At 36.5% G+C, this 21652-nt stretch overlaps 1 protein-coding gene across 1 annotated transcript in view; it reads right to left on the reverse strand.

The window, feature by feature from the left end:
* Positions 1–14053: 14053 nt before the first annotated feature.
* Positions 14054–21652, reverse strand: part of stab1 (stabilin 1) — a 72176-nt gene continuing 64577 nt past the window's right edge. The window contains exons 63-69 of the mRNA NM_001195614.2: positions 21426–21532; positions 20851–20970; positions 17085–17234; positions 16889–17002; positions 16577–16723; positions 14579–14683; positions 14054–14464 (exon numbers count right to left, since the gene is read on the reverse strand). Coding sequence (NP_001182543.1) covers positions 14426–14464; positions 14579–14683; positions 16577–16723; positions 16889–17002; positions 17085–17234; positions 20851–20970; positions 21426–21532 — 782 coding nt within the window. The 3' untranslated portion in view covers positions 14054–14425. The remainder of the gene's footprint in view (positions 14465–14578; positions 14684–16576; positions 16724–16888; positions 17003–17084; positions 17235–20850; positions 20971–21425; positions 21533–21652) is intronic.

Below are 21652 nucleotides of genomic sequence, written 5' to 3' on the forward strand. Positions count from 1 at the left end.
AATCAATGTATTTAGTTCTACATTTAGAAAAGATTTTCTTTATTATAGTAGCCGTTTTTTAATCGGTGTATAAAGAATAACTGGTTGTTTACAAAAGCATTTTGATATTGGTAAAGGCGTCTGCAACTTTTGTGAAGCATCAAATCACTGGCATATTAACTATCAAAACATGTTCATGACTGCATAAATGTATTATTGCTTTAAAAAAAGTCACATATTCTGCATTTCTATTATAAACAATTTGTACTAAAGCGATCTAAAACGTTCAAATCAATAAGTTTTCTCTTTGCACCACCAGGTGACAGTCTTTGTACTTTCATTTCGAGGGTGCAGATTGCATACGTTTTATTAATATGTATAACTTTATTTATTTTATTAATAACTATAACTTTATATATATAGTTAAAAAATATGTACCATTTTCCCAAGTGTATATAACTATTACTGTAAGAAAATATCAGAATTCGGAACATACTTTCTGTATTATCTTTGCTTGAACTAAGCCGATCTAATCCTGTTTATATGAATTGAACCTGCTTCCGATCAGGTTTGACCTAGCAGAACTGTTGCCATGACAACAACTCTCAGATCAGCTTTGAAGAACGAAACGATCCTGGATCGTGTCAAATCGTCAATATCCAAATCCAGCTAACTGAGTAATCCACGTACGAAGAACAGACCCCTGGTCTGTACACTACAATGCTGGGTTATTTTAACCCAACACAATCAAATATGCACAAAGTCAACAATGGAATATTCTTGTATTGCATTTAAAATACACCTTTCAACCCATATGTGACACAATGTTTAGTTTAAAACAACCTGGCATTGTTTTCCACCTTGCCCAAACTACACGCAGTGACAAAAGGTATCTTTTCCATGTTAAATGAAGTTTTTGTGCTAACCATCTGTGACGCGCTATGCAAAGTTTCTAATTCCACGATGTTGCGGCAGAACAACAGCGTCATACTACTATGCCAACGATCACCTCAGGTACAGATTGTGTGGTTTATTCATGGTTAAATGTTCCTAATGTTAGTTCAAATACCATTTTATGTGACATTTACTGTCACACTATTGAAAGCAGTACTAGATAGTTTACCTCAGATCTTGAAAAAAAAAAACTTTGCAGATTGTTTTAAAATGAAAGTCGGAACTCAACATCAGACACTCAGTAGGCTATTATTAATGTTAAAAAGTTTTAATATGTATTAATCAGTTTTAAATTCTTTACCATTTCATTGAGAGTGTAGTGGCTCTACGGCAGCTGGATTAGTCCCAAAAGGCACTGTACTTTTTGCGGTTAGGTCTGTTATAGTTCGAATCATATTCTCACCATAAACAAACGGTTTCAGGGTTCGTTTGAAAGCGTACCAAGACCACCTCTTCAAGAAGGTCTTGGTAAGCTTTTTTTGGTCCGCTTTTGGTGCGCACTAGAGTACGATTGCTGCATTCACACCTTCCCAAACGAATCGCACCAAGGGGGAAAACGAACTCTAGTGCGATTTAACTGAATTAAATGAGGCAGGTGTGAAAGCACCCTTAAGGCTCCTAAACACGAGGACGCTTTTCATTTGCGTTTATCAAATGTTTTACGAGACGTTATTTCATATTCAAACCCAAGCGATTTTCACTGGCGTCAAGCAGAAGAGGAAAAATCACTCGATGTTAGATGGCGCTACACAACTTTAAGCTTCTGACACCCCGCTTATAACACAGAAGAAGAGAAGGAGAGGAAGTTCACACGCTTGTTGTTCATATCTATGCTTGTTAAAGTTACTGATGACTCGAACAAGCATGGATGGTTCAAGCAGCAGCTCCAGCTCTAGCGATGAAGAAATGATTAGTGTTCACAAGAGCAATAAGCTGCTAAACTTTCATATCGCCTCTGGGAATCTTCTTCAATGTGCGCTCGCATTGACAGTTTTGCGCTTGAGCGCCTCCAAGTGCTGTTTACTGTAACTTCAGCAGCTCCGTTCACGTAAACAAAAGTACCGATCTGATTGGTGGAGAATGTTTTGACGTGGCACATCAAATAAAATAAAAAAATGAGCAGGAGGCTTTTTTTTTTTAAATGACGCTTTTTTTTTTGCGCCTGCGTTTTGCGCGTTGGTGTGCACGATAACATTGATGCCCTTTATATATAGTCATGAGGTGTTAAACGTTGACGGAAAACGCGAGCAAACAATTCTGTGTACACAGGCCTTAAGGGACCGATCACACCAATTTTGCATTAAGAGATGAGTTTTTTAATTATTTACTAATGGCTGCGAGCATTTTGCATGCTGCTTATGCGCACTGTGTGCCTTGCATTTTAACCGGCTGATGTGCCTCAAATTTTTTACATTGCGCGCCATGCGCTTATGAAAGAAGCGACAAAAAAAAATGCATTACATCAGTCATGTTTTTTTTATTATGTTTCATTCTTCAATCAAATGAAAACATTAGCGGGGTTTCCGTTGAGGTGACAGCAGTGTTTGTGTTGTCAAGGTGATGGAGACTTTTAAAGATTGAGGAGAGACTAGTGGTCGCTGTTTCAAGTTATCCAGACCTGTATGACAAATCTTGAAAATCACAGTATTATTAAATATTAAAATTATATTAAAATCAACAGCAGCACTCGCGCACAAAAGGCAGCTGATTCAGTTTTTGTCGAGTGACATAAAAAACTAACATCCAAGCTTTTGCACATTCAGTGTGATCAGCTCCTCATAGAAGATTTCATACACGTAGTCCAGTTTACGCTCTTCATTTAAAATAGGCAATCATCGCTATCATGATTTTGTGTTATTTTTAATTTTCCTTAGTTCCACCTCTCAATCATTTTAATTGATTAATTCAATAATCTATTCACCCAAGAAAAGTTCAGCTTTCAGAAAATTATGTACAGGCTTGCTGAACTACAATATAGTATGTGATGCGTTATTGGAGAAACTAACTAGCTAGTCACAACCATTTCCGTTTGTTGCATATTCATCTTTAAAGCAATGTTGGTTAAAAATGTTGATGTCACACAGGTGCTCGTAATTTCACACATAACATAAAAAAGATTGAGATTAAAATTACTACACTGTAACTCCAGGTTTCAGGTGAGTATATGCATATAAACTAATGTTATTTGCTATTGTTTGTTAATATAAAAAAACACTGTTAAACAATGTTGGTAATGACAGAATTTACAACCCTACTTGGCTTATGTAGTTGCTTTTGGGAAACGCACAACTGAATGGTAATGCTAACTGTCAGAATGTGCTACCAATCCTATATTTGGATTTAGGTTAGGACTGGGGTCTGTTTTGGTTGGTGAAATCATTATGAATAGCTATGAGAAAAAAAACTGGACGATGCACTGGTCTGCGAGTTTTACCATTTACCAAATTTCAGACTTACTGTTTGGACTCGGATATGTGTTTTGCTATAAATCCTTGGTGGTAGCAACACATAACTGCAACCCTAATAATAACAGTTCAACACGGTCACCAATAAATATGAAGAGATTGAAACAAATCCATCGAACCAACAAGAGGCCTGACGGTTTAAAACTTCTGCTCCCATCACTGCATTCATTCATTGGCGTTTAAGGAACTCTGGCTGGCATGAGAGATCCTCAGATTGCTGAATTACTGAAAGGAGCGCAGTGTCTTTAGAGCCCACGTGCCTCTCGGCGGCTCACGGAGGCCTCTGGGACGTCTGTTTTCTGGGCATGTGGTTTTGGTGGACGTCCAGTTCTGGCCGCTGTCAGAGAAAAACTGATGGCTGAACCAGTAATAATGGTTAGGCACTGTAACAACACATCTAATTTGGCCTTTTAGATAATGCTTTTGTGTTGTTTTGGTAACAATAGGCTATATGAGCAAAGACTATAGGATACACAAGACATGCGAATAAAGCCTGTCTTCTAGTACAGGAGTCAATCGTCGATCGATATATGGCGAATAAAGTCTGCCTTCTAGTACAGGAGTCGATCGCTATATGGTGAATAAAGCTTGCTTTCTAGTACAGTAGCCAATCGTCGATTGTTATATGGTGAATAAAGCCTGCCTTCTAATAGAGGAGCCAATCATGGATCGATATATGGCTAATAAACCCCACCTTCCAATACAAGAGCCAATCAATGATAACTATATGGCGAATAGAGCCCGCCTTCCAGTACAGGAGCCAATTGTCGATTGCTATATGGTGAATAAAGCCCGCCTTCTAGTACAGGAGCCAACCGTCGAGTGCTCTATGGTGAATAAAGCCCACCTTCTAGTACAAGAGCCAATCATTGATCACCATATGGTGAATAGAGCCTGCCTTCCAGTACAGGAGCCAATTGTCGATCGCTATATGGTGAATAAAGCCCGCCTTCTAGTACAGGAGCCAATCGTCGAGTGCTCTATGGTGAATAAAGCCCGCCTTCTAGTACAAAAGCCAATTATTGATCACCATATGGTGAATAGAGCCCGCCTTCCAGTACAGGAGCCAATTGTCGATCGCTATATGGTGTATAAAGCCCGCCTTCCAATACAGGAGCCAATCGTTGATCGCTATATGGCGAATAAAGCCCGCCTTCTAGAACAGGAGCCAATTATCCATTGCTATATGCCGAGTAAAGCCCACCTTCTAGTACAGGAGCCAATCGTCGAGCGATATATGGCGAATAAAGCCCACCTTCTAGTACAAGAGTCGATCGCTATATGGTGAATAAAGCTTGCTTTCTAGTACAGGAACCAATCGTCGATCGCTATATGGTGAATAAAGCCCGCCTTCTAGTACAGGAGCCAATCATTGATTGCTATAGACTGACAAAACTCCAGGTTAGGGGCTTGGACCAGACGTGAGTTTCTGCAGATTTTGTGTAAGTCGAACACTTAAAAAAAACAGAGAGGTGAAAACAGAGAGGCGTTTCAAAGATGTCCTCTAAGTGAAATGACTTGTCTTAAAGGGACTTTGATACGAGCCACAGCTGAACTTCCGGTGAAAACTTTATGGCTATTTTCAAATTCATCAGTTTCCATTTACACTGTCAATAATGTAATTTAATTAAAATACAGTCAGCTAAATAGAATTAATTTGGTTGTTCAAGTGTAATACATGAAAGGCCGTTTAAAAGCAAGTGCCATGAGGAACAGCAGGCGAGCGCAGAAAATCCTCTGAAAATACTGTGGTAAAATAAATGTAATTTTTTAAAGTCCACATGATCCGGAAGTTGCTGAGACTTTTATTTCACTACGTTGATGTTCTTTCTATTGAAACAGAATATTGATTTGAAGTGGGGCTTTCTTTTACGCATCATTCCCTTATAGCAAACTAATGGTAAGAGGCAGCCCTCAATTTGACGTCAACTGAAGAAAGTAAATGATCAGACTTTTATCGAAGATTACCAATTGTTTTTTGTTTCAGTGGACTAACTTGCACACATCATTCATTCATTTTAAGAATAACAATGTGAACTTGCAAAGTTATTGTAAATTTAGATTTCATTAGGATTATAAAGACATGGAATGGAACAGTAGCTATGTTTCCATCCACCTATTTTTATGCACATTTTTATGCGACATGATGCGCGTAAGTTACTTTTTATTCTTTTTTTTTTAAGAAAAGATGCGCATAAACTACAATGGAGTTGGCGCAATAGCCTAGTGGTTTGCGCGCCGACATATGGTACAATAGCACGTCAGGTCGTTGCGAGTTCGAATCCCGGCTCTATGACATTTCCCTACCCCCTCTCTCTCTCTCCCACTTTGCTTCCTGTCTCAATACTGTCCTATCTAATAAAGGCAAAAAGGTCAAAAATAAATCTAAAAAATAAACTACAATGGAAACACTTTTACCGCACAAATTTCAGTATGAGCAATAAAAAAGGTCCTGTGGTTTTGTTATAAAAGATCTCATGTGATGATGAAAATGTTTGTAAATGGACAAACCAGCAGGCTGAGCACACTGTAAAACATCTGAAATGTGGTTTTGGTCATTCTAAAATGCCTCACCGTTTAAGTATTGGTGTTATTATATTATTAATGACCTCCAGAATCAAGAGTGTCTGTGATCCGCGTCTGACACCTTCAAACACCACTGCATGTCAGATTGCCCTCTGAGGCGCAAGTCATTTATTAGCTGAAGAAAAGATTGACACAGCTTCTCCTACTACAGCTAACTCTGTTTTTACTGTTGATATTTGGCGCAGGTTAATCAGGAAGTGAAGATTTTGTTCGCTTTGGATCGTTTGTTGGAAACGCTGCTTTATTCACACGTCTTTTATACGACAATCCAGTTTTAATTCACATTTTCTTATGCAAATATATATAACGATATTTAATGCAGTACTTGTTGTCCGGTGTGAAACCCAGCTTACATTGTATCTCAATCAGGCAGTGTAGATCCTTCATTTTTAAAGCAAGATCTTAAACATAATGAGTTGATAATAGCATGAATGTGTGTTTATTGAAAATTAAAAGTCCCTGCAGCCCATTCTGAGCAATATCTGCTTGATTTTGCAGACAAGTCTTCACACAGTGTGGTGATCGGACTCCATTTTGCTGATATTTGCTGACTGAACAACAGGTGAAGTTTTTGACCCAACCACCTCCCCACGTGTTAGCTCTCCCATACGAGCGGCGCCCGCCATCTTGCCTGGGTTTGAGGCATTTGAATGCAAACACAATGCAAGGTGTGACACGACACTTTTGTGTGACCCAGAAGCCTCTGTGTCTGGTGTGGGGATGGGTGGCGCTGCTTTGTTGCGGAAGAGCGCGATGAAAACGGGGGGGATGGGAAACGAGTGGAAGAATGGTGGAGGAAGACCCAGCTGTGGATTTACTGCAATCCCCATTAGCCCAGGGTCCTAAACCCCACAGGATATTTCCCAAATCACAGATTAGCCACCTCAATGCACTGCTGAAGCAGTTTTATTTCATCGATGTGAGAGGTGTTTAGGGTCTGTATTTGTTTGACAAGAAAGAAGCTTCCTCTATGAGGCCCAACACGTTCACCACCAATGATTGATGGGATAAATTATTACAACAGTATTTGCAAGGCAGCGCCGCAGTGATATTAATCAAACAGATCATTCCCGCAATTAATCAAACCCACAATCCTCTCCACAATGTCGGCTTACACGGCTCACCTTGTCTTTTAGACTGTATTTTTTTTACATTTATTTCCCAAGTAGACATGCTATTTTTGTAGTCTTTTTGTGTTTGTTTCAAATCTGTTATAAATATTGTTTAACAAAAATCTAAAGTCTTCAAGGTGAATTTGTTTGGTTCATTTGGTCCATCTGAAGCAGTAATCATACATTTGGTTTAATAAGCGTTCATAGCAATTATTAATGTATTTGTTCACTGTATTTGGCTATTTTCCGCAATTATTTTAGGACTTCACAATAATTTGCCTAAATGACTAGGAATAACAAATGACTAAATGTTAAAACTACTTGTTTTAAACCAATAAAAATTAAGAAAATATCAATTTAAGACATCAAGCAGCAAAACAAGCTGTTTTGTATGGCTAAAACTGGGTATCTACGAGGCCTACAAAAGTCTTTAACCTACCTAAATGAAATGTTTTTGTTTGTTCGTGTAATGCTACCCAATCTGGCCAATCAGACCCATACAATTAACAGCAATCCGTCTCATAAAATGTTTAACTTTTTATTTAAATATAGCATTTAATTACTTTCTTTACAGTAACATTTGCATAAAAGTTCTCCATTTATTTACTGGTGAGGATACTGAGCTGACCTATATTTTTTATTTTTATTGTAGACTGATGTAATTGACAATGTTTTATTCTATTCTTGGTAAGGGTTATAGACTTTGTGAACATATATATTTGAAAATTACTAAAAGAAAATTATTATTATTGTATAAATAAATGTATTAATTTGTAATATTTTTTTATAGGTCAAGATAAAATCTTTTTCAACTGGGATATTTGAAAAAAAAATCTCCTTAGCATTTAGCCCTGCATAAGTCTAAAATTTTATTTATAATGATTTTAAAAATGTCTAAAAAAGTCTTAAATTTAGCTTAGTGACACCTGCAGAAACCTTGTAAAAATGACTGGAAAACAATGAAACCAGAAGTCTCAATAGATATGTTACATACGCTACTCGTATCTGAAAAAAGAAGGTGTATATTAACTACAGAACATCCAAAAAATAACGCTGTGTGCTCTCATTTGTAACTTTTTGATTTAGTGGCTAATTCATATGAATTTGCACAATCTTATTCGTACAATGTAGTACGATTTACCCTGTGGTTAGGGGTGGAGTTTGGTGTCTTTTTGTTTGGTGACATCTTTTAAAAAATTGTGCGTTTTTATAAGACTGAAAACACATATGAATTCATAAGCTACTAAACTGACAAAACATTAAATAGTTACCATTCCTTGAGAGATCATGCTTGATAAACACGATGTGTGGGTATATGTACTGTGGTCACAGTGGTCGACATCGATTTTTTTCAGGTCATTTTTTCAATTACTTTCCCTACCATGTGTGGAGTCACGTGACCCCGCTTTGTTAAGGCTAATTTTATTCTTATTATATTATGATTTATACTTATTATATTATTCTAATATTATACTTCTGCCAAGCACACGGTCCGGTGCAGCCTTCGCATAACCACACATCTCTCAAAAATATGGAACTACACGTCACAACAACACATTGCGCAAGCTTTGTGATAGGTTGGTTTGGTATCGGTGACAACGGTGGGTGATGCGTAGAGCCCCGTTTTAGGCAATGTGTGTTTTACTTTCAGTTGTTTAGCAGTGATCTTCAATAAATAGTCATGGATAATAGATTGTGTTTATTTCAATTATTTTTAAAATCAAGTAATGCTTCATTCAAAAATCTCTCACTTGTAAAATGTGAGCATATTTACTGTTCAAAACCTGTCAGTGAATTATGAGGGAACAGATGATCAATTAAGATGTTCAATTAATCGTAGGCCTAATCGCCCAGCGCTAGTCCCTCATTAATCGCGGGAGTTACATTCTAAAAATATCCCGCAATAGGCGAACACAGCACAGTCGAACACAGTCGATCGATATATGGCTAATAACCCCGCCTTCTAGTACAGGAGCCAATCCTCGATTGCTCTATGGCGAATAAAGCACGCCTTCTACTACAGAAGCCAATCCTCGATTGCTATATGGCGAATAAAACCTGCCTTCTAGTACATGAACCAATCATCAATTGCTATATGGCGAATAAAGCCTGCTTTCCAGTACAGGAACCAATTGTCGATCGCTATAAGGTGAATAAAGCCCGCCTTCTAGTACAGGAGCCAATCAATCAATAGGCGAAATTCACAAAGTAGTCCGCTTTATTTTTTACAATTATTTTAGATGTTTTAAGGCTGTAAATCCCCTTACTACACACTTTATACACTTTTCTCATTCAGATATTTTGACACTTCACTCTCATGTTTAAACACTCTCAAAAATCAAACCTTTATAGAAAAATAAGTCCAGTATTTTATAATGAAACCAAAGATCAAAACTATTGGATTTCATTTATTAATTCTGTAATGTCGCACTACAGCCGTATAACTTCTACCTTTCTTTAGCGTGTTCAAAAGCTAAACTTTTTGTGCGATGGTTAGCATCTTCCTCTGCCTTTTGGGTGTTTCCACTGAACTCATTCTGTACTGTACAGGAGACACATGGAGGAGATTGACTGATAATGGTCTACAGCCAATCAGGATGCAGAACACAATGCACTAATCAGAAAGCAGAACACAATGCTCTGTAGAAAAAAGCATGTTAGATTTCACAAAAAGAAAAAAATCGAGAAACTGCAAGGCAGAGAAAAGTTAACCATGTTATAGCAAGGGACCACTTTAGTAGTATTGAGAACTCATGAAGAGCTTTTAAAAGGTGTAAAGGACTCAAAACATCACACAAATATATGAATATCTCCTGCAATGAGCAAACTTTCTATGCTTTTTATGGTCACGTGTCTGTTTTTTTGTCTGCTTTGATTTGTTTCATCCATGTTGGATTCATATTTCTATCAAATTTCAACAGAGTTTGCTTTGAATGGGATTGAAACCCTTTGTTATCAGTCCACTTTTTTGGTGTGCAACAATGTTTGGATTGCAGAGTTTACATTTGGGCTACTAAAACAAACCACACTAACAGAGTTGGCGTCAATCAAATAAAAGCTGCCAAATGTAAACACAAGGTGTTTCTCTCAGTTAAAATTTGAAGAAAAAAACAGATGAAATTCCCAACTAAAATAAAAAAAAAAATCCAATGTTTCAGTATTTTGCAGTCCTTTGTGGCTCACATGATAGGATGCTGTCTTCCTGTAATGCGCTATGAACAGGTGGTCTGTGTCCTCGAGGGAATGTTCTCCCTCCTGTGTTATGCTTCAGTCATCTGCAATCTGACTGAGCAACAGAAAAATACCTTTCCATTGTGTCAATGAGACCTTTGGGATTAGGTTTTGCAGGTGGAGACATTAATGAGACCCCGGGTTTGAGTCCCTGAACGGTTGATTACCTCTATGATTGGCCAAGAAGGAAACCCCCTCCAGAAACAACAGGTAAAGCAACAAATGTTCTTAGCACATTTATTGAACTGAAAACACCACCGTAAGCCGATGTTGTCCGAGACTGAATTTGGCTGATCTTTTATTTGTAGGTTTGACCATATACAAAGGTGTCGAGGACACTTTCTTCAGACATGTTCTTAAAAATAAAGATTCAAAAGATAGTTTTTTTTTATTTCACAGCATTGCCATAGAAGAATCCATTTGGACTTGGAGAACAGTTCTTAAAGGGATACAATGCCTCTGGAAAGTATTCATAGCGCTTCAATTTTTCTACATTTTTTTTTTTTGTTTCAGCCTTATTCCAAAATGGATTAAATTTATTTATTTCCTCAAAATTCTACACACAATACCCCATAATGACAATGTGAAAAAAAATTAAATTGTTGCAAATTTATAAAAATAAAAAACCTTAAAAAAAGCCACATGTACAGAAGTATTGACAGCCTTTGCTGTGAAGCTGTAAATTGAGCTCAGGTACATTCTGTTTCCACTGATCATTCTTGACATGTTTCAGCAGCTTAATTGGAGTTCACCTGTGGTAAATATAGTTGATTGGACATGATTTGAAAAGGCATACACCTGTCTATATAAGGTCCCAGGGTTGACAGTGCATGCCAAAGTACAAAGTAAGCATGAAGACAAAGGAATTGTCTGTAGACCTCCGAGACAGGATTGTCTCGAGGCACAAGGCTGGGGAAGGTTACAGAAAAAATTTCTGCTGCTCTGAAAGTTCCAATGAGCACAGTGGCCTCCATCATCCATAAGTGGAAGATGTTTTGAAGCACCAGGATTGGGGGAGAAGGGCCTTAGTCAGGGAGGTGATCAATAATCCAATGGTCACTCTCTCTGAGATCCAGCGTTTTTCTGTGGAGAGAGGAGAACCTTACAGAAGGACAACCATCTGTGCAGCAATCCACCAATCAGGCCTGTATGGTAGAGTGGCCAGACAGAAGCCACTTCCCACCTGGAACTTGCCAAAAGGCATCTGAAGGACTCTCAGACCATAAGAAACAAAATTCTTTGGTTTGATAATACTAAAATTAAACTCTTTGGATTGAATGCCAGGCGATACGTTTGGAGAAAACAAGGCACTGCTCATCACCAAACAAATACCATCCCTACAGTGAAGCATGTTGGTGGCAGCATCATGCTGAGGGGATGTTTTTCAGCAGCAGGAATTGAAAGACTAGTCAGGATAGAGGAAAAGATGAATGCAGCAAATGTACAGAGACATCCTGAATTAAAAATAACCTGCTTCAGAGTGCTCTTGACCTCAGACTGGGGCAAGACATCTTCCAGCAAGACAATGACCCAAAGCACACTGCCAATATATCAACACAGTGGCTTCACAACAACTCCGTGAATGTCCATGAGTGGCCCAGCCAAAGCCCAGACCTAAATCCTAAATCTCCGTCTCTGGAAAGATCTGAAAAAGGCTGTACAGCGTCGCTTCCCATCCAACCTGATAGAGCTTGAGAGGTACTGCAAAGAGGAATGGGCAAAAATTCCCAAAGACAGGTGTGCCAAGCTTGTGGCATCATATTCAAAAATACTTGAGGCTGTAATTGCTGCCAAAGGTGCATCAATGAAGTATTGAGCAAAGGCTGTGAATACCTCTGTGATTTTTCAGGGTTTTTCAATTTAAGAAATTTGCAACAATTAAAAAAAAAACTTTTTTCACATTGTCATTATGTGGTATTGTGTGTAGAATTTTGAGGATATAATATAATTAAATCCATTTTGGAATAAGGCTATAACAAAAAAAAATGTGGAAAAAGTGAATCGCTATGAATACTTTCCGGATGCACTGAAGTTCATCTAAAAATGTACTCATCCTTCACTTGTTTAAACCTGTTTAAGTTTCTTTTGTTCTGCTGAACACAAAAGATATTTTAAAGGATGTTGGGAACTCATATCTACTGACATCCATTATATATTTTCCCCATAGTATGGATGCTATATTTCCATCCAAAGTTGGAATATCATGTAAAACATTTGTGAATAAAGCACAGTCTAGATTCATTGACACAAAGAGAAAAAAATGTCACTTGCTGATAAACTGGCACTAAACATCAAAAGAAAAATTAAACGGACAGCAGTAGGCTTTTCTTAAATTTATATAATAAAATATTTGTGTTTCAGAAGACAAAATGCAATGAACGCAGTCGTATTTAGCATTTGGAGGCGTGAGACTCTCAAGACACTTTTGGAAGTAATAATACCAGGGTGCGAATTACAGGGGGGTTTGGGGGGAATTGACCTTGCTAATTAATGCTTGATCGCCCTGCAGTACATCAAAACAAGATCTATAGGGGGTCAGCCCTTTAATACTGAGAAATAGTTCACTCAGATCTATATTTGAATTAATAATATCATTAATTAAAATAATAGATAACATTAACATACATTTGGCCACCATAAAGGTTCATACAACTGCAAATGCATAATCGCACCATGCAGTCTATGCCAGAAAATATAACATGTATCTTTATATGGACTGAAAGTTGGCAAATTAGACGCACAAGTTTTGTATAGTTTGATCTACCTATAAAACCCAACAGTCAACTCTGTCAAATGAAATGTGTAGTTCACAACTCAAAATTGATGGAAAGTTAATTCCACTCATTTGAAAAGAGTTTTGAACTCAGTGTTGAAGGTAATGAGTTAATTAAATATCTCATTACTTCAACTTAAATGGAGTAAGTTCACAGTACTTATTTAGATTAGTTTTTTTAACTCAAATAGTTTGTACTAATCGGTTTCCTCAAACGGTTTGAGTTGCCTTAACTTATTAGGTTTTGCAGTACTCAGTTGGTTTCAGTTCTCTTTATTTAACGGGTTTTACTGTACTCAAATTGTTTTGTTTACTCAAACGGATTAGGTTCACAGTACTCATTAGGATTAGTTTTTGAACTTAAAGGGTTTGTTGCACTTGGTTTCCTCAAGCAATTTTAGTTACCTTAACTTTTTGGGTTTAACAGTGTACAGTAATGTCTGAAACAGGTAATCAGAGGATGCTGTAGGTCAGAATATACTAACCATCCCTCAAAATACTGAAAACTTAAATACTTTTTATTAATAAAATAGATGTAATTCAAAATAAATAAATAAATGACTGAAGCATGTTTTACACAAACTAACATTACTGAAAAAGTTGACCCCCCAATCATCAATGTATAATTCGCACACTGAATAATACCTAACCACTTTAGAATGATCATTTCAGATTTTTTCCTAAGTTCATCAATTAACGCCGTTCTATAATGCACCGGTTCTAACACAAAACTATTCTTATTATCAAATAAACTGTTAAAACAAAATCACTGGACTTCTTTATGTGTATGCTGAATAGTAATCAGCAAATTTGTTTCATCATTGTTTTTATGCAGATTTTGACAAATTAAGCACATCTTGGGTTTCCATTAAGCTTTTTTACATGCGATAATTTAAAATGCGCATGAAAAAAGTTGGATCAAAACAGCTAATGGCCCCTTGCTTAACGCATTATCAAAATATTTTCTTGTTTGTGTTCAACAGAAGGCAAAAAAAGAAACTCGTGAAGGTTTGGACCTACTTGAGGGTGAGTACACCATTTTTTCTTAATGTAAAGAACATTTTTAGTCAAAAATATGTGTGAAACGCAGAAATAAATGGGTGGAAGTTAAACACTCTGAAGTATCTGCAATCAAACACATCAAATGTTTATGAAGTAACATTTTAATATTCTAAAGAGTCTTTTTACACCTCATGGAAATGGAAAGATGTTATGGCTTATAAAGATTCTTCGCGGAACCATCAATGCCAATACAGAACCTTTATTTTAAGAGCGGTCAGCTGATTGCAGGTAAATGAAGGGAGAGTTTAACGCTGCTGTCTGTGCTAGTCGATGAGGTTGGGTGTGTCTGTAGCTGCTGAATCCTGAAATAAACAAATATGGATTAGTACGGCTCATCTATAAATGCGCTGGAGCAGTAGTAATGATCAGGTACTCGGATGTAGAAGCACACAGAAAGATGCTTCTTCTGTTTTTACCCCAAATGGTTCCGCAAACGCCCTGTAGCCGCTGTAGAGAGGGTTTGGGATGGATACTAATGCGTTTCCACCAGCTTTTGTAGAAGCCCCATCTTCATCATCATTCTGTTAAATGATAAATAAGACATTACTTTCAGTAGCTTTACAATGTTTATTTCATCTTTGAAATGGCTCAATGACTTATTGCGTTTTCAAAGATTGAAATATTACATTTCTGTGTGAGAATCAGAAATAAAGATGACAAAACACTGGAGAAAGAAAACAAGAAATAAACATAAATAGATAAACAATTAGATAGATGCGTTAAACAGATAGAAGGAGAGATAGAAGAAGAGAAACAGATATAAAATGGATGGATGGATATAAATGGACGGATGGATATAAATGTATGGATAGATGAATGATCTAAATGGATGGAGGAATGAATAGATATAAATGGATGAATAGATGGATGGATCAATAAAAATGAATGAATGAATGTAAACGAATGGATGGATGGATATAATTGATATAAACGAATAGATGGATATGAATGGATGGATGATGGATATAAACTGACGAATGGAGAAGAATGGATGGACATAAATGGACGGATGGATATAAATGTATGGATAGATAGATCCATCCATTCATCCATTCATTTATATCATCTAAGTGGATGGATGATATAAATGGATGGATGAATATAAATGAATGGGTGGATGGATATAAATGGATGGATAGATGGATGGATGACTACATATATATATGGATGGATAAAAATGGATGGATATAAATGGACGGATAAAAATAAATGAATGGATAGATGGATCATGTAAATGGATGGATATAAATGGATAAAAAGATGAATGAATGGATGAATATATATGAATGGATGAATATATATGAATGAATGGATATAAATGGATGGATGGACATAAATGGATGGATGGAAGGATGAATGGATATGAATGAATGGATATAAATGGATGGATGGGTGGACATAAATGTACGGATTGGATGTAAATGTACGGATAGATGGATGAATATAAATAAATGGATGAATGGATACAAACAAATGGATGAATAAAAATAGATGGATGAATGTATTTAAATAGATGGATGGATGAATAGATAGATGGATATAAATTGGATGATGGATGGATGGATGGATGGATAAATGGATGGATGGATGGATTGATGGATGTAAATGTACAGATAGACAGATGGATGGATGAATGGACATAAATGGAGGAATAGATGAATGGATATAAATGGATGGATGAATATAAATGAATGGATGGATAGATGGATGGATAGATGGATTCAAAGTATGGATGAATTGATGGATGAATGAATATAAATGAATGGATGGATATAAATGGACAGGTGTATATACATGTATTGATAACTGGATGGATGGATGGATGGATGGATGAATATAAATGAATGAATGTATGGATACATTTAATGGATGGAAGACGGATACAAATGGATGGATGAATATATATATATGAATAAATGGATGGATATAAATGGATGGAGGGATGGATGAATATAAATGGATGGATTATTGGATGGATATAAATGGACGAATGGATGTAAATGTATGGATAATTGGATGGATGGATGTTTTAAACAAATGGATGAATATAAATGAATGAATGGATGGATATAAATGCACAGATGGATATAAATATGGCTGAATGGATGCAAATGTACGGATGGATGGATATAAATGAATAGAAGGATATTAATGCATGAATGGATGTAAATGGATGGAGGAATATAAATGTTGGATAAATGGATGGAAGAAGTAGAAGGATGAATAGATGGATATAAATGGACGGATGGATATAAATCTTAGATAGATGGATGAATATAAATGGACGGATGGATATGAATAGAAGGATGGATGGATGGACAGTTGATGTAAGGAGAGATAAATAGATGGAATGAATGCTAAATACAACAGTAAGCATCTATATAAACACCTGAAGCTTGATTATGTGAACGTACTTTAAAATACTGGAAACGAAAGGCGTCGTTCTTGTGCCTGAGGACATAGTACGCCAGTCCAGCAACAATACAAACAATCGCTATGACAACCAGCACAGTGGTCACTGCAACACCGCTGGACTGCGTGATCGGAAGAACTGCTGGAACCTACAAATCAAAACATATTACTGAGGTGTAGATTTTGACAAAGAGACTCCTCTATAGTCTTCTACTGCTGTTAAAGTAGTAGATCTGACCATGGATGGATTGATTCTGCCCGTACATTCATATACCAAAATGGTTCTCGAACATGCTCTATTGTGCTCCACTTACCGGAACAGGTGGAGCTCTGAAAGGCCCATCAATGACGTGGATCAGTCCATTGATGGCGGGAATGTTCCAGGCCAAAATAACCTTCTTATTCACCAGCTTCTGAGGTTGAGCGTCCTGTGGAAACCAGCGGAGCAAACAGTTTGACTGACAGTATAAACGCTGCGTGAGTAGTGTGAAGCTGCGGAGGCTTGTTTACCTCAGTCTGACCGCTGGAATTGGAGGGAATGGTTATGATGAGTTTGGAGCCCAAGCGAGACGGGATTGCAGTGTTGTGCTTCAGGTTCTCATAATAGTGAATATTGTTGACGCTGGAGATATGATACTGCAAATCTCTCCACGATAAAGTCTGAAAGAGGGAACAAACTGGAAATCCAAAGCCAAGCAGAGAAAGAGCGCCCTCTTAAACTCAAAAGGACACAAAAACACGTCTAAATGGAAAATAATTTGATGTTTTGAATTGACTCCTAACATCTAGTCAAAAAACACAGATGTCATTGTTTTAAAAAAAAAATTGAAGCCAATGTTAGACGTCAATTTGACGTGATTTAGACATCAGGGTAGTTTGCATGCATTGATACAAATTGCAGAGTAAATTTGGAATTCAAAATCGAAGCTTATAGATGAATACTAATTTTCATATATTACAATGCTTCTTGAGTATTTGTTTTGGTGTTCAACAGGGAATTCAATCGTGGATTGTTAAGTCGTGACGTATGAAATACTGTTTCCAGGTCTAAGCTGCTACTCACTTGAATAGAGAAAATATATTTGTTTATGACCACTTTTTAGTAATTTCACACATTAAAGTGAATTTTATATAATATCATTATTTACACGATTTGCTGCATCACAAACACCAATATTTTAACAATCTATAAAAAATGTATTACCTTTTGGCCATTGGAATTTAGGCATATATATATATATATATATATATATATATATATATATATATATATATATATATATATATATATATATATATATATATATATATATATATATATATATATATATATATATATATATATATTTCGATCATGATTTTCGAAAGTATTACATTGCATTGTAAATGTTTATTATTACCATTTGTTGAGTCTCCCCATACAGTTCGAAAGAGCGCTTGGACTCGGAAGCCGCTTCGCGTAATGCTACACTTAAGCCCCTTTTACACAGTGATACCAGCAAATATCGGGAAAATTACAGGAATGACTTTACCGGTAAATTCAAAAAAGCACTGTTCACACAGGCTAGAACGTTAGGGATTTTTGTCGGAAAAGACCATTCACACATCCATACCAAAATATCGGTAAATTCTGACATCATTAGTCAGAAATGACCTCTAAACGGCTACACTTGTATTTGTAAACATTGACTACATTAGAAACTCTGTGAATGGATAAGTATTGTGAACAACTTCCATGAAAACATATAGAGAAGCACTTCGCATGTCGAGACGTACATAATATGTGTGTGTGCTGGCGCTCACCGGCTGCTTCACGTGCACATGGGTTAAGCAGCTAAAGCAGAGGTAAAGGTAAACAAGCGGTTTATCATAAGCATTTGATCGATAGTTCTTCACACAGTTGGCATTAAGAAGGAACATAAAAAACTTTATCTGACTAATATCTAGCAGCTAAATGTGCCTGGAAAAGTGTTCAAAGGCTTTTATATTCATAATCACTGCGGATGTGAGTGCGTCTGAATGTTCCGATTGTTTGGAGTAGACGTCTTACTAATAGAACCCGCTTTCTGGCAATTTTCCTTCTGCATTCACAGAGCGAAGCATTCCGGCAAATTAGCTATGACGTTACAACTTCTGTTTCCGCAAAGGTTGCCAGAACGAATTTACCGTTTTTTAAAAAAAGGGTCTTTTCACACTTGATCCTTTGCCAGAAAATTGCCAGTAATTTTCAGGAAAGGTCTGTATGTGCGAAAGGAGCTTACATATGGATCTCAAATGGACGTCAATTTAATAGTTTAAATGTTTTTTGATGAGAATGTTAATACCGTTAATACAAAGTCTTGTGTAAAATTGAATTTTGGAATTGAATGTTTCTGATGAATTTTCATATATTATCCACTTGTTAAGTCGTGACGTATGGATGTTTCCGGGTCCAAGCTGCTACTGATTTGAATTGGGAAAATATTCGTTTATGACCACTTTTTTGTCATATCACACATTAAAGTGAATTTTAAATAAAATCATAATGTACACGACAGTCTCTGGACTTTCTGCATTAGAGACATCAATATTTGAGCAATCTATTAAAAATGTATTACTTTTTGGCCATAAGATATTAGGTATGGATATACATGTTGCGATCGTGATTTTTGAAAGTATTACAAGTATTACAGTAAACATTTATTATTATGATTTGTTGAGACTCCCTATACAGTTTGATAGAGCTCTTGGACCCTGAAGCTGCTTTGTGTGTTTTCTTAAAGGTGCAGTATGTAAGTTTGACACCCAGTGGTTGAACTAGGCATTGCATTTCTGGATCAAAACAAATGCAAGCACAGGTTGCCAGATTAATAACCAACAGGAGTGAGTATGAGGATCGAGCCAAAAGGCTGATTTAAATCATGTTCTAAATAAAAGCAGCGGCATGTGACAGAAGGAATATTTTCCATATTAAAAGCATTTTTTGCTCTAACCAACACCTCGAATTGATTTATTAGAAACGGCTTCTATTTCCTGCAGCTAAACAACAGGATAAACTGACAATGATCACCTCAAGTACCCCTCATGTGCCTAATTCAATGTTAATGAGTTTGAATGTCATTTTAATTGACATTTATTTCCCTATGCTTAAAGCAGTGTCAGTTAGTGCATAAAATAAACAGTTTGAAATTGAACTTCTGAACTGTGACTCAAAATAAAACACATATCAGTAATTCAGCTACATCTAATGATGTTAAAAAGGTTTAATATGTATTAATTAGATTATTAACCCTACCATTTCGTGAGTGAGTGCATATTCTGTGCTTCTGAATGACTGTATTTAAATTTCTGATGTGTTTCGATTAGTGCAAACAGCCAAATTTCTTATCCCTGCAAATCTCCTCATGTAGCATGTTGTTAGGACACAGGGTTATGCTTGTAATATTTATATTATTTGCTAATTAATAACCTTATGTGGAACTCTGAATCTGCGTCTCATTTCGGAGTCTGCTACTGTCCACCAGAGGTCGCATTTCCGTCACAAACGCATGCTTTGAGAGCCTTTCTGAATGAATGAATGAAATGCGCTGTTTTCCATATATATTGCGATCATGATTTTCGAAAGTATTACATTGCATTGTAAATGTTTATTATTACCATTTGTTGAGTCTCCCCATACAGTTCGAAAGAGCGCTTGGACTCGGAAGCCGCTTCGCGTAATGCTACACTTAAGCCCCTTTTACACAGTGATACCGGCAAATATCGGGAAAATTACAGGAATTACTTTACCGGTAAATTCAAAAAAGCGCTGTTCACACAGGCTAGAACGTTAGGGATTTTTGTCGGAATAGACCATTCACACATCCATACCAAAATATCGGTAAATTCTGACATCATTAGTCAGAAATGACCTCTAACCTTTCTGAATGAATGAATGAAATGCGCTGTTTTCCACCAAGGCAACCCGGAGTGCTGAAATATAATTAGCTAAACTGGGCTGGCATTGGGTGGATTAAAAGTACCAAAACAAAGACAGTGTTCCAGCACATAACAGACATTTTTTATGCTTTAGCAGAGTCAAAAACACACATAGAGCACCTGTAACAAGCGGATAATGCTACTTTTGCCTTTATTTTGGTTGTCAAAAGGGAAATATGAGGATCTCAAATGGGTGTCAATGTTTTTAACATTTATTTGACACCATGCTTGATATCATTTTAACATCAAGGTGCCTTCTGGGAGGTTTCTAAACAAAATTGAAAATGAGAATGATTCATGGGTTTATATTGATAATCACCTTGTTTGCTCCAAATCCGTTGTTCTGGGGTATAAAAATGGTCATGTTTAATGATTTGTCAGACAGGGCCTTCAGCAGGGTCTTGCCGTCCTCTCCATCCTCTGCGTACTTCAGTAAATTCTGATGGTGGAAGCACGAACGTGTGATTTGATTGTGGTTGAATTGTGAATGAGACTTAATTTCTATTGACAAAAATTAAGTTAAGAAAAAAATCACTTCAGTTGATTGTCATTGCTTTGTTTTCCCCCCTCTAGTTAATCAAACATATTTCTGAGAATAAACTGCAGCTGGTAATCATTTTTTTGTTGTTTTTTCCTGTGGCCTTGCTTCCCATCCTGTTATGCTGGGTTCAGGCCACATGTAAAATTGAAGTCGGCATGAAATCAAAATTTCCCTGTTATAAAACTTCTTATTTTTATATGTATGTAGTAGTTTTGGTTATAAATTATGTATTTTACTATTTTGTATAAAACAATTTTACCCTCATAATCTTTAATTAAATACCATAACCTTCCACTTTTCCCCCTCAAAAAGACCAATCAACTTTGTTTTTGGTGTACTGACATTAAACTTACCGTGTAAAACACAGAAAAATTGGAAGTTGTGGCAACAACCGAAGCCAAGTCTCCATTACAAAATGCCCCGCTCCCAACATATCCAGCTCCACATTCACAAGCCACCTCTGTATAAGACAAAAGAATAAATGGCATTTTTGTCTTGTATTTAAAGTGTTAGTTCACCCAAAAATATGTTAGTTCACCCAAAAAAATTTATTCAAAAGCAATTTTACAGAAAGTTTTTT

Source organism: Danio rerio, chromosome 22 (genome assembly GCF_049306965.1).
Source record: "Danio rerio strain Tuebingen ecotype United States chromosome 22, GRCz12tu, whole genome shotgun sequence".
Classification (NCBI taxonomy): domain Eukaryota; kingdom Metazoa; phylum Chordata; class Actinopteri; order Cypriniformes; family Danionidae; genus Danio; species Danio rerio.